Source organism: Choristoneura fumiferana, chromosome 9 (assembly GCF_025370935.1).
Source record: "Choristoneura fumiferana chromosome 9, NRCan_CFum_1, whole genome shotgun sequence".
In the NCBI taxonomy this organism is placed as follows: domain Eukaryota; kingdom Metazoa; phylum Arthropoda; class Insecta; order Lepidoptera; family Tortricidae; genus Choristoneura; species Choristoneura fumiferana.
In genome coordinates, this window is record NC_133480.1 from 12,854,749 (window position 1) to 12,867,537 (window position 12,789).

The following is a 12,789-nucleotide window of genomic DNA, read 5'->3' on the forward strand; positions in this document are numbered from 1 at the left end:
AAACGAAAAAAAGAAGGTAGACAGTTGCGAGCAGTCAGTCACGAAAGTTATATTGTAGTAATTTGCATGTTAAGTTTAATACAGTTTTAAAATATTAATTCGTTTGTTTTTCGGCTGCCATCCCCACAAAATTATGGGGGCTCGTCCGGGATGGTGAAAAACAACGAGTTCAAGACGGAAGACTACACGACGTAAGAAGATTGTTATTGTGAAGTTAAAATAATATAACCGGCGGAGTCATCGTCGACCGGCTGTCAATGTCAAGATTGCGTTTCGTTACTGAACGTTGATGTATGAAGTGAACGTCAAAATTGCGTTTCGTTTCTGCAAGATTTATGGAGATTATTGTGCGTTTAGTTACTGCTAAATAACGAAGATGTTTTAAACAAAATATTTAAAAATAATTGATGGATTTAAAAAGTAATCTAGAAAATAAGACGATTTTCTACGATTAATACGACGTAAAAGACTACATCCAGAGATATTTTAAGAAGACGATATGCCACCTAAGAAGCAAAAAGAGGAAGAGGCATCCTCTGATGAGGAATTTACTAGTGCCGCTACACGCATCTCATTCACCGACTTAGAGAAGTCCATGACGGCATTTAATGGAGATGATGCCTATGGTATCGGAACTTGGATAAAAGAGTTTGAGGACATCGCAACTCTGATGGAATGGAATAATTTAGAAAAACTAATTTACTCCAAACGACTTCTAAGTGGAACTGCTCGACTGTTTCTACGGTCACTAAAGGGTGTTACAAAATGGGAAGATTTAAAAGCAGAACTTAAAGAGGAATTTGGTTCTAACATTAACAGTGCTGCTCTTCACAAAAAACTTGCGTCGCGTAAGATGAAGAATAATGAAACTTACCAACAGTATTTTTTACACATGAAGGAATTGGCATTACTTGGATCCATAGAAGACGAAGCACTAATGGAATATGTCATAGACGGCATACGTGACTCAGAATCTAATAAAGCTATTTTATATGGAGCTACCAGCATGAAAGAGTTCAGAAAGAAACTAGAATTATACAGTGAAATTAGAAGGAAGACTGACACAAAGACGCACAGTTCTAAGTTTAAACCACCTGCAACACCTGGTACTTCCAAAACTCAGCACCTGAAGTCGAAGATACGCTGCTACAACTGTGGTGATACTGATCACGTTTCGAAGGACTGCACAAAAGGAGTTAAATGTTTCAGTTGTAACAATTTTGGGCATAAGTCGGTAGAGTGTCGCAACAAAGAGAAAAAACAATTGAAAATCCAAGAAATAGGAAGAGACCACTGCCTTACACCTTATAAAGACGTGCACATCAACAATGCTTCAGTCAAAGCGCTGATTGATACAGGAAGCGACGTGAACCTTATTAAGGAATCACATCTTGAAAAGATCAATTGTCAAGATTATGACCATGACTCTACGCTGTGTTTGAAGGGTATTGCCGACCACGAAATACGAACAAGAGGATCAATTACGGCTCGCATTCAAATCGATAACTGTTACTTCGACGCTACAATTCATGTCGTTCAAGATGAAGACATACCGGTTGACACCATACTAGGTAACCCTATATTAAACGACATTGAAGTTAATTTCACAGCTGAAGGTATCACGACCAAAAAAGTTATGCATTTGACTACTATAGAAGATTTCGCCGAACATTCATTAGACATTGCTGAAAAGGAATTTACTGAAGAAATTGAGACATTAATTCAAAACTATAAACCTACACGTCCTCAAAAGGTGTCTAATGTCGAACTGAAGATTGTCCTTAATGACGAAGAGCCAATTCACCAGAATCCAAGACGACTTTCTCCACTGGAGCTTGACGTGGTAAATAAACAAATAACCGACTGGAGCGATGCTGGTATAATAGTTCCAAGCAAATCTGATTTTTCAAGTCCTGTTGTTTTAGCAAAGAAAAAAAATGGCCTTTACCGTTTATGCATAGACTACAGAAGACTTAACAAAAAAATAGTAAAAGAACGATTCCCGCTACCTCTGATTGAAGATCAGATAGACCGCTTGAAGCATGCACGATTCTTTACGTGTCTTGATCTGGAAAATGGATTTTTGCATGTCAATGTTCATTATGATAGCCGGAAATACACGTCTTTTGTAACTCCTCAAGGCCAGTACGAGTTTCTCAAGATGCCTTTTGGGCTTTGTACCGCTCCATCGGTATTCCAACGATTTATTAACGACGTATTTCACGATTTCATTACGGACGGTACTGCGCTAGCCTATTTAGACGACTTAGTCATACCATCCAAGACTAAAGAGGAAGGCTTAGCTAAACTGAGGAATGTATTTAAAAGAGCTGAAGAATATGGGTTGAGATTCAATTGGGAAAAATGTCAATTCATGAAGAAAGAAATCACATATCTTGGGTACATGGTTTGTGAGGGGGAAATAAAACCGTCTAAGGAGAAGATTGCAGCTGTCGCCAGATTTCCGATACCACAAGATATAAAAGCCTTGCAATCATTCTTGGGACTCACAGGATATTTTAGGAAGTTTATAAGAAACTACTCTCTTATTGCCAGACCACTCACAGATTTACTAAAGAAAGGGACTGTGTATGATTTCAATCTAGACTGTGAGCGAGCATTTGAAGAATTAAAGAGTAGCCTGTGTCAGTCGCCGGTACTGAAGATTTACGATCCCAACCTCGAGACGGAACTGCATACCGATGCAAGCATCGAAGGCTATGGAGCTGTCCTCCTGCAACGAAATATTAAAGATAATTTAATGCACCCCGTCCATTTTATGAGCAAGAAGACAACCCCTGCTGAAAGAAAATATCATAGCTACCACCTAGAGATTTTGGCAATTGTTGAAGCTATACGAAAGTTTAGAGTATACTTACTGGGAATACGTTTCAAAATCGTAACAGACTGTTCTGCCTTAACGATGACCTTGAAAAAAAAGGACTTACCTCCAAGAGTGGCTCGTTGGGCGTTGCTACTCGAAGAATATGATTACACGATCGAACACAGGCCTGGAATAAGGATGAAACACGCTGACGCTCTAAGCAGATACCCTGTAAAAAATGTTTACGTGCTTACCGACACTGCTTCACGCCTAAGAAGAGCTCAGGATGATGACCTAAAAATAAAACTGATTAAGAAAGTTTTAGATAATGAACATTATGAAGATTACATAATTGAAAACGGAATTGTTTGTAAAATAAAAGATGGAAGTAAGTTGATTGTTGTGCCAAAGAAAATGCAAACAGAAATCATACGAAAGAATCATGAAAAAGGACACTTTGGGATAGTAAAAACTGAAGAACTTATACTTAGAGAATACTATATTGACCACCTGAAAGAGAAGATTAAAGCAGTGATAGATAACTGTGTAGAGTGTATTTTACTATCGCATAAAAGAGGAAAGAAAGAAGGTTACTTACAGCCTATTGACAAAGGTATAACTCCTCTGTCCACGTACCACATAGATCATCTGGGTCCACTGACGTCAACCCATAAGAACTATAAGTACCTTTTAGCCGTTGTAGACGGGTTTACGAAATTTACTTGGATTTACCCGACGAAAACTCAGTCTTCAGACGAAGTTATAGATAAGCTCAAGATACAGCAACAGGTATTTGGCTCTCCAGAAAGAATTATTTCTGATCGAAATGCTTCATTCACCTCCAATATGTTTAAAGACTATTGTAACGAAGAAAACATCACACATCACGTAATAACGACTGGCGTACCAAGAGGCAATGGTCAAGTGGAGCGCATTCACCAAGTGATAATCAACGTCCTTGGCAAACTATCGGCAGATGACCCCACAAAATGGTACCGTCGAATCAATGAATTACAACGATGCCTAAATAATACCTACCAGCGAAGTGTAGGAATGACACCATTCGAGCTGTTGACTGGAGTTAAGATGCGCGATAGAAATGATGACATTCTAAAATTAATTCAAGAGGAACATATTGAAAATTTTAATGAAGAAAGAGATGAACTTCGTAAAAAAGCAAAAGAAAGCATTCAGAAGATCCAGAATGAAAACCGCAGGAATTACAATTCAAAGCGTAAAGAAGCTATAAAATATGGCATTGGAGATTTAGTCGCCATTAAACGAACTCAGTTCGTACAGGGTCATAAATTGCACCCTAAATATCTTGGACCTTATGAAGTCGTAAAAGTAAAAAGAAATGATAGATACAACTTGAGGAAAGTTGGCACCGGGGAAGGTCCCAATAATACTTCCAGCAGCGCCGACCTGATGAAACCCTGGGTTGCCTCTGAAGATTCTACCCATTCATCTGAGACAGATGAATGAATAGGATGGCCGTGTGGGAATATTAGGCTGATTTTAATATTCATCTTGCATCACTGTTCCTGTCACTAATTAAACGAAAAAAAGAAGGTAGACAGTTGCGAGCAGTCAGTCACGAAAGTTATATTGTAGTAATTTGCATGTTAAGTTTAATACAGTTTTAAAATATTAATTCGTTTGTTTTTCGGCTGCCATCCCCACATATATATCGTGCAAAATTACAGCTTTCTAGCATTGATAGTCCCTGAGCAAAGCCGCGGACGGACGGACAGACAGACAGACAGAAAGACAGCCATGGCGAAACTATAAGGGTTCCGTTTTTGCCATTTTGGCTCCGGAACCCTAAAAATTACGACTTTTCTCTTCGACCCATCTCCGTAACACTATAAACGAATTTGGATGCAACAAACAACTCATAAGTACCTATAAAACATTTAGGCATCCCAGTGTTAGTCAAGTTTTGACTGGGATGGTGCACCACTGATAGTCACTTTCCAAATCTGATGTAAAATGTTACAATTTTATCTGTTTTTTTTATTTTAACTAAAAATGCAACAAATGCTATTTCCTATTTACTTTTTTGGGTTTTAAAACAGTAAAGTGGTTTAACCATAACAATATATCTATCTTCTTTTGTTGTGCAAGTCTCCACTGCAATGCAATAGTTTTTGCTTTCCACTTTATTCAGTAAGTAGACATTTCTTTCTCCATATAGGTAATAATGAAATGACTCAGTTGCGCAGGCTTGTTGTGAATGTTAGCCGAGAATGACTTTGAGAAAGGACAACCATAAATCATCATATTATTATTCATAATAGAGAGCTGGAAGCCATGACATAAGTACTGTCCTTGTTTGCATTGGCAGTGTATAGTGTATACATTGTTAATTAATGTACATGGTATATACTGATTTTGATTTTATTCAAATATTTTAAATTAGCCGTAGTAGACCCTACATTCGACGACAGTCTCTTTAAGGAGAGCCAGCAGAACCAGGCTCGCGGTCGCGGCACCCTTTATAACGTCGAACCTAAACTGAACTCAGTTTCATACACTGAAGTATATTGATGTGAGCTCAACTTATGTTGATTATTTATTTACATGCTGTATTTTTTCTAGTTTTGTATACATATAAACATACGATCATCATTTTACAGACCGTAGTTATCCAAAATACCATGCCGCAGTTGAATGCGACGTCGGGGACAGTGACTCAACGGGGTCACGCCGTTTTGTCACCAAATTAGTTTTAAATATTTTTAATTATAAATATGTATGTTAGTCTGTAAGGTATTTATTGTATGGGCCAAGTTGCCTGAAATAAATGAATTTATTATTATTATTATTAAATATTATATAATTAACCAAAATTTCAACCAAATTAATAGCTTTTCTTGCTATGGACATATCTCTACATATTTTGGACGTCATGGAGTACAATCGACGAATTACCTACCGCCCAGCGTCCTTTATATAGGACTTATTGTCATTTGACATCGAACTCTATCAAGTGACAAAGTTTCAAGTTCATAAAACAAAAATTTTACTTGGGCCGCAGGAGGATTAACTATAATTATTTATTTATTATTACCAGGTATAAGGTACGAGTACGGCATCTTTGCGCAGAAGATTGAGAACGGCGAGCAGCAAGAGGAGCCCGACGACTGGCTCCGTTATGGCAACCCGTGGGAGAAGGCGCGGCCCGAGTACATGCTGCCTGTCAACTTCTACGGGCGCGTCGTCGAAACGCCGCAGGGGAAGAAGTGGGTTGACACACAGGTTAGTGATACGAACACTAATAAGTGATACAAACACTAATGAGTGATACAACCACACAATGAGCAGCAAAACGCTCGCCGCCTTCTCTGTAGCACGTAGTAGTAGAGACCGATGAACTGATTGAAAAAACAGCCAGTAGGTAGGTATAAAATTAAGTAAGTACCTAACATGCAATCTTACTAAGAGATTTAATTGGCATTCGTAGCTTTAAGGGATTTATACAGTACTTAAACATAAACTGGATATCCGACGTTATCCTCGCTGAACAACAGATCGCGGCTATTTTCATTATTTTTATTTTTATTTTCATTGGAAGCCAATGACCTTTATCACAGCATGCTGATGCTTGGTGATAGTGCGTCATGCCGTCGTGATGCGAGTATGAAAACCATTTCTTTGACTAAGTAAGATAACTTATCAGCTGTTATGTTTTGTGGCAACGGTAATAGCGGAAGTTATGGGTATATAATTAGTTGTTATTGATTATTGACTCATCATCTTCATTGGTATTATTCCTATTTACGTACCTAGGTAATTTAATGTAGGGTATTTTGGCGTTAGTAGGAAGATAATTTCTCGAATATCTTTAGTTATGTTTATTGCATAATAAAGAAGTTATAATGCACATAATTTTTTTTGTCTTCTCCAAATGTAGACACGAAATATCTATAAATATATGTGGATAATAAATACGTTATAATTAGCAAAATCGAAATCGAATTGAATAGCTTAATTTTAGATATATTTACGTACTCTAACTAGAAAAATCGTTTCTTACATAATAACATGTCTGTTTTTGTTCGTGAAAATTATAGATAATTATTTTATTTCATCTGTTTAATCAGTTATGCAACCTTTTCATTTATTTAAATGATTTAACCGTGAACTTCCCTATTTTCCGGTATGCATTGTTAGTAGGTACTTACAGCTGCAGCTAGTGAGTAAGTATATGATAATTACTAGTCCGTGCCAAATATTCTCGTCTAGACCGATTTATGTTCTCATATCGAATACAAAGCTTGTGCAGACGGAAAACTGGTTGTTTTGTTTGCCAATTAGACAGTCAATTTTCTTTTGCATGAGTTTATGACACCTCATATTTTTATAGCACATATTGCTACCCCATGTGTTATGTATGTTCTCCCAATTTGTTCGTTCATCCGAGTATGAAATCCGGTTTATGCGGCATGAAAGAACGTAGAGCAAACTATCATTTTGTTGACACCGGTCCAATAATCTTCACTCTTGTTGACAATGTGAAGATAAGTCGAAAATTATGAGCAATTATTTAATTGAAATTAAAATGCCAATTAACGCATAGTTTACCCCGCATAGCTCTTGGCTCAAGGCAAGATATATCGAACTGTTAAATAATAGCTCTTGCCTCATCGGTCGGTCAGTAAACTTTAGTAAAAATTACTGGCCAACTGACCGGCCCGGATTCAACAAGGGAATAGATAAATGTAGCCGTTTGAACCAATCGAGAAAGATACGAGATTGGTGCAAAGAAAACAGTTCATGCTTTTAGAGCTTCCGCCTTTGCGTCATTTATAAATAATGAAATATTTTCTTAAGTAACTTCAAAACTAGAAATAAAAAAAAGAAATTGTACGAGCAAGATGCGATATTGGTGGAGCGAAAACAAATTATCCTTTTAGATCTAGTAGCGCCTCTGCGTCCTTTGTAAAGGTACGTTCGAGTACGACTGATACATTTCGCGTCCAAACTAAAGTAATACTCGTACGCGACACTAAATATGATACTGTAAAATAATACAAATGTGGACCCATCTGTTTATGAGTATAATCTCTTTCTGTCTCTTTCTTGTTATATTTGTACGGAATATGCAGGCATTTTTTTACTTGTTCAAATAATATCTTAATTGCTTGAGTAACCGAGTCGTGAAGGTTTTTTCTATTTTTTTAAATGTTCGAGATTCCCAGAGATAAGACCAAGCTAGATCGATTTGTCATCCCCGAAAACCCTCGCATACCAAATTTCATCGAAATCATTGGAGCCGTTTCCGAAATTCTGATTATTATATTATATAGATATATACAAGGATTGCTCGTTTAAAGGTATTAGATAGATAGATACTTTTTCTAGTAGCCTTGGTTTTTATTGTCTCGCAAAAGGTGAGAAAAGTAGAATATACTCTTCGGGGATAAAACTGATTTTGCCTTGGGCGCGCTTAAATCCATCACTGCTCACCGGACTCCATCTTAATTCCCTCGCTTCGCTTGGGAATGAACTCACAACACCCTCTTTGCTGCGCTCGGGAGTTAAATATGGAGTCTTTCGTTACGCTCAGGATTCAATATCGCGCCCGTGACATAATAACAGTGCTTTATCCCCTTGGTGTACTATCTACTGTTAAGAGATAATTAGTGTTTGATGCATCCCTATTTGTTTATTGTAGGTGGTGTTCGCGATGCCTTACGACAACCCGATCCCCGGCTACCAGAACAACGTGGTCAACACGCTGCGGCTGTGGTCTGCGAAGAGCCCCATCGACTTCAACCTCAAGTTCTGTTAGTACTACACTAATATAAGCAAATATTGTCTGGATCCTCCCTTTCTAGTCGTCCATAATGGATTTTTCTCAAAAATGTCCGTAAAAGTTGACATTATTCTTTACATATCAGAAAGTGAAGTGCATAGTTTATGGTCAGCGAAAAATTAAAAAGTTATAGTAGATTATTGTCGTGGCCTGGAAGTAGGCAATTGCTGGCTGAGTATGAGTATTAATTAATACGAACTATTTAACTAATACGAAGCCAGCAATTGCTATTCCAGGCCACGACAAAGCTTTTCTCAAAAATGGTGAATAATTCTGAAATAGAATAAACTTTTTCTCAAAATATATTATAAAATTTAATTTTATTCCAATATTTTCTTACGCTTCCCGCCTTTTTTCATTAAAAATATACTGCAGGTGTATTTTTCCACCGAAAACACCACAAGCTATTTCAGACCCAATAGAAAAAGTCCGGAATCCAACAAAATATCTGATACCGGCCATTAGACTTGGCTGTATACGACTTGTGCCACACATTCCATGGCCTTTTTTAACTTTAAAAAAAAAATGTGTGACTGATTGCAGGCGCGCTAATTCATTATTGTCGAGCTAGCGCGCCTGCATCTTCTTTAACTTTTTAATTTTTTCGCTGACCATAAACTATGCACATTCACCTTCTGATATGTAAAGAAAATATCAACTTATTTACGGACATTTTTGAGAAAAAAATTGCAGGCGCGCTAGCTCGACAATAATAAATTAGCGCGCCTGCAATCAGTCACAACTTTTTTAAAGTTAAAAAGGCCATGGAAATGTTGGCACAAGTCGTATACAGCCACATCTAATGGGCTGGTATCAGATATTTTGTTGGAACTTCGGACTTTTTTTATTGGGTCTGAAACAGCTTGTGGTGTTTTCGGTGGAAAAATACAGCTGCAGTTTATTTTTAATAAAAAAAGGCGGGAAAGCATAAGAAAAAATAAATGGAATAAAATTAAATGTTATGATATATTTTGAGAAAAAGTTTAGTCTATTTCAGAATTACTCATCATTTTGAGAAAAGCTTATATTAGTCTCGGCTGAATAGCAATTGCTGGCTTCGTATTAGTTAAACGGACTCGCAAGCTCGTTCGTTTAATACTCATACTCAGCCAGCAATTTGCTACTTCCAGGCCACGACAATAATCTACTATTACACGCCCCCACCTCTTATAAAGTACCTCATATAAAATTTAAAAACTAAAAGCAAGTTAATAAAAGCCCTTGCTATTACTAGTTCCTTCCTAGTGTCTTTGGCCTTTAAGTCGTTTCAATTCGAAAAGAAAAACTAAAATTGTACCTACTATGGGTAAAATAAATTTTTGCACCGTTCGATCCCCGGTCGGGGCACAAAAATACGAAACGTTCTCGAGTCTTGAACGTTTAACTTTAATCATTCATAATTAATCGTAAGGTCGCGGATGAGCAAAGTGATTGTTTTTGGTTCATTAAAAAAATATGAAACTTATTAATATAACTAATGTATGTAATCCCTCACCAGTCAACTCCGGCGATTACATCCAGGCGGTGTTGGACCGCAACGTGGCAGAGAACATCACCCGCGTGCTGTACCCTAATGATAACTTCTTCGAGGGCAAGGAATTGCGCCTGCGTCAGGAATACTTCATGTGCGCTGCCACGCTGCAGGATATTGTACGCCGGTAAGACTACGTGCCTAATAAAACTCAAATAGAGAGCACAATACTTTATTTAATGAAATAAACTCGATTAACTCGCGTCTTAAAACGAGTTTAGTTTAGTCGATAACGCGACTCGGCGGCTGTTGCAACCCGCGCGTTAGCTTGAGCCGAATTAGCCCGCAGAATGTAAGATAAACGAAATAATTCACGCAATACCTCATATTCAGGTACAAGTCATCCAAGTTCGGGTCCCGCGAAGCTGTCCGCACCACCTTCGACTGCCTCCCGGACAAGGTGGCCATCCAGCTGAACGACACCCACCCCGCGCTGGCCATCCCGGAACTTCTCCGCATCCTCATCGACGTGGAGAATGTCTCTTTCGATGAAGCCTGGCCAATAGTCCAGAAATGCTGCGCCTATACTAACCACACTGTACTCCCTGAAGCTTTGGAGCGATGGCCTTGCTCCATGCTGGAGAATTGCCTCCCCAGGCACATGGAACTAATCTACCATATCAACTTCCTTCACCTGAAAGAGGTGGAGAAACGGTACCCTGGCGATTTTGATCGCATGCGCCGCATGTCTCTGATCGAGGAAGAAGGCGAAAAACGTGTAAACATGGCTAATCTTTGCGTGGTGGGAGCTCACGCCGTGAACGGTGTGGCCGCCATTCACTCCGAGATCCTCAAAGCGACGCTCTTCGCGACTTCTACGAGATGTGTCCGGAAAAATTCCAGAACAAAACGAACGGGATCACGCCACGCCGTTGGCTGCTGCTCTGCAACCCTGGCTTGTCTGACCTGATTTGCGACAAAATCGGAGAGGACTGGACCGTCCACTTAGAAAAGCTGCAAGGATTGAAACGCTGGGCCAAAGACCCTGGTTTCCAGCGGACGGTTATGAAGGTCAAGCAGGAGAACAAGCTTCGTTTGGCTTCTCTTATAGAGAGCGTGATACTGGTGTGAAGATTAACCCCGCGTCGATGTTTGACGTGCAAGTGAAGAGGATTCACGAGTACAAGCGTCAGCTGTTGAACATTCTGCACGTGATCACGCTGTATAACCGCATCAAGCGTGACCCCAACGCCGTGATGACCCCGCGGACGGTGATGATCGGAGGCAAGGCTGCCCCGGGGTACTTTATCGCCAAACAGCTGATCGCGCTGGCTTGCGCTGTTGGCAATACGGTAAGCACCTGCTCCTAATTTATAATCCATCATCGTCATCTCCAGCCTAAACGTTCTACTGTTGGTAATAGATCTCTTCGAATAATGAGAAAGCTTGAGCTGTAGTTCCCACGCAAGTCAAATACGGATTGGATTTAATATGCACCCCGGCTGCTCACAACTGCCATTTGAATAATTATTTTTTGTTTGAGAGGATATAGGTATTTCCCTTCTTCTTCTTCTTCTTCTCAGCACTACCCAATCATCAAGGTTGAAGAAGAAGAAGAGAAGAGGTACTTCCCGTTTGCTCCTATTTAAATTTGAAGAAAAAAAAAAAGTCGTTGCTTGCTACTCCGCAATCATAAATAGACATTTCACGGATATAGACCACTACAAACTAACGCCTGATCCAATTATCTAAAATCATCTTTCAACAGGTAAACAACGACCCTGACGTCGGGGACAAACTGAAGCTGATCTATCTGGAGAACTACCGAGTGACCCTCGCCGAGAGAATCATCCCGGCAGCGGATTTGAGCGAGCAAATCTCCACCGCCGGCACTGAGGCCTCGGGAACTGGCAACATGAAGTTCATGCTGAACGGGGCCCTGACTATTGGGACCATGGACGGAGCCAACGTGGAGATGGCAGAGGAGGCGGGAGAGGACAATCTGTTCATATTCGGCATGAGGGTGGATGATGTTGAGGCTTTGCAGAAGCGAGGGTGAGTTGGAATAAGATTTTGCGACTAGGCTTGATTCCAAAAAAATATATAATTATTTCAAAAATACATAAGGTCTATCCGAAAGCGCTGGTAGTATAAAAAGTGTCATGTAAAATAAAGCTTTGCTTAGTATGGAACTAGGTCAATTGGTGTCAGTTGTCCCATGATGTTTATTTATTTTTACAAGCTTTTATTTAACTTGCCCTGTTCGTTTATTTGTTTATTTATTTGAGTCTAATCTTACAAGTTAAATTTAACCCATTTCCAGTAGTCCGACCGACTTGGAATTTGGTAAACTTATGTAAATCTGGTGACAATACAATAATCTGATAGTGACATCCTGCTAGTCCGGCCAGGACCGTCTCCACAGGACGGAACTCTTCAACGGTTAATGGCATCGACTTTAAAGTTGGTATTCAAATGTAGTTTGGGTGACAATACAAGTACAGTGAACAAAAAGTACAGTCAGCAAAGAAAAACTTGAATTAAAAATGAAATGTTTACCAAAAAAAACTTGTTATCCTGTGGACATCTGGCAGCCCGCCATATTTAAAATTTACTGTCAAGCGGCGCCGGCCAGTTTGAAAAATCTTTCTTGACTGCAGTGAACAGCTACGA

The 12,789-nt window shown here is 39.1% G+C and overlaps 2 protein-coding genes across 10 annotated transcripts in view; one reads left to right on the top strand and one right to left on the bottom strand.

The window, feature by feature from the left end:
- The window catches only part of Cngl (Cyclic nucleotide-gated ion channel-like), a 489,773-nt gene that overhangs the window by 454,942 nt on the left and 22,042 nt on the right, over window positions 1–12,789 (bottom strand). The gene's annotated exons all lie outside the window — the stretch shown is intronic.
- On the top strand, window positions 5,846–12,171 carry LOC141431509 (glycogen phosphorylase-like; the record flags this gene model as incomplete). Its single annotated transcript, XM_074092696.1, is given in 7 exon segments — window positions 5,846–6,085; window positions 8,505–8,616; window positions 10,144–10,303; window positions 10,510–10,982; window positions 10,985–11,232; window positions 11,235–11,468; window positions 11,885–12,171. Coding segments are annotated over 7 exon segments (1,754 nt in total), but the record flags the coding sequence as incomplete, so codon positions are not given.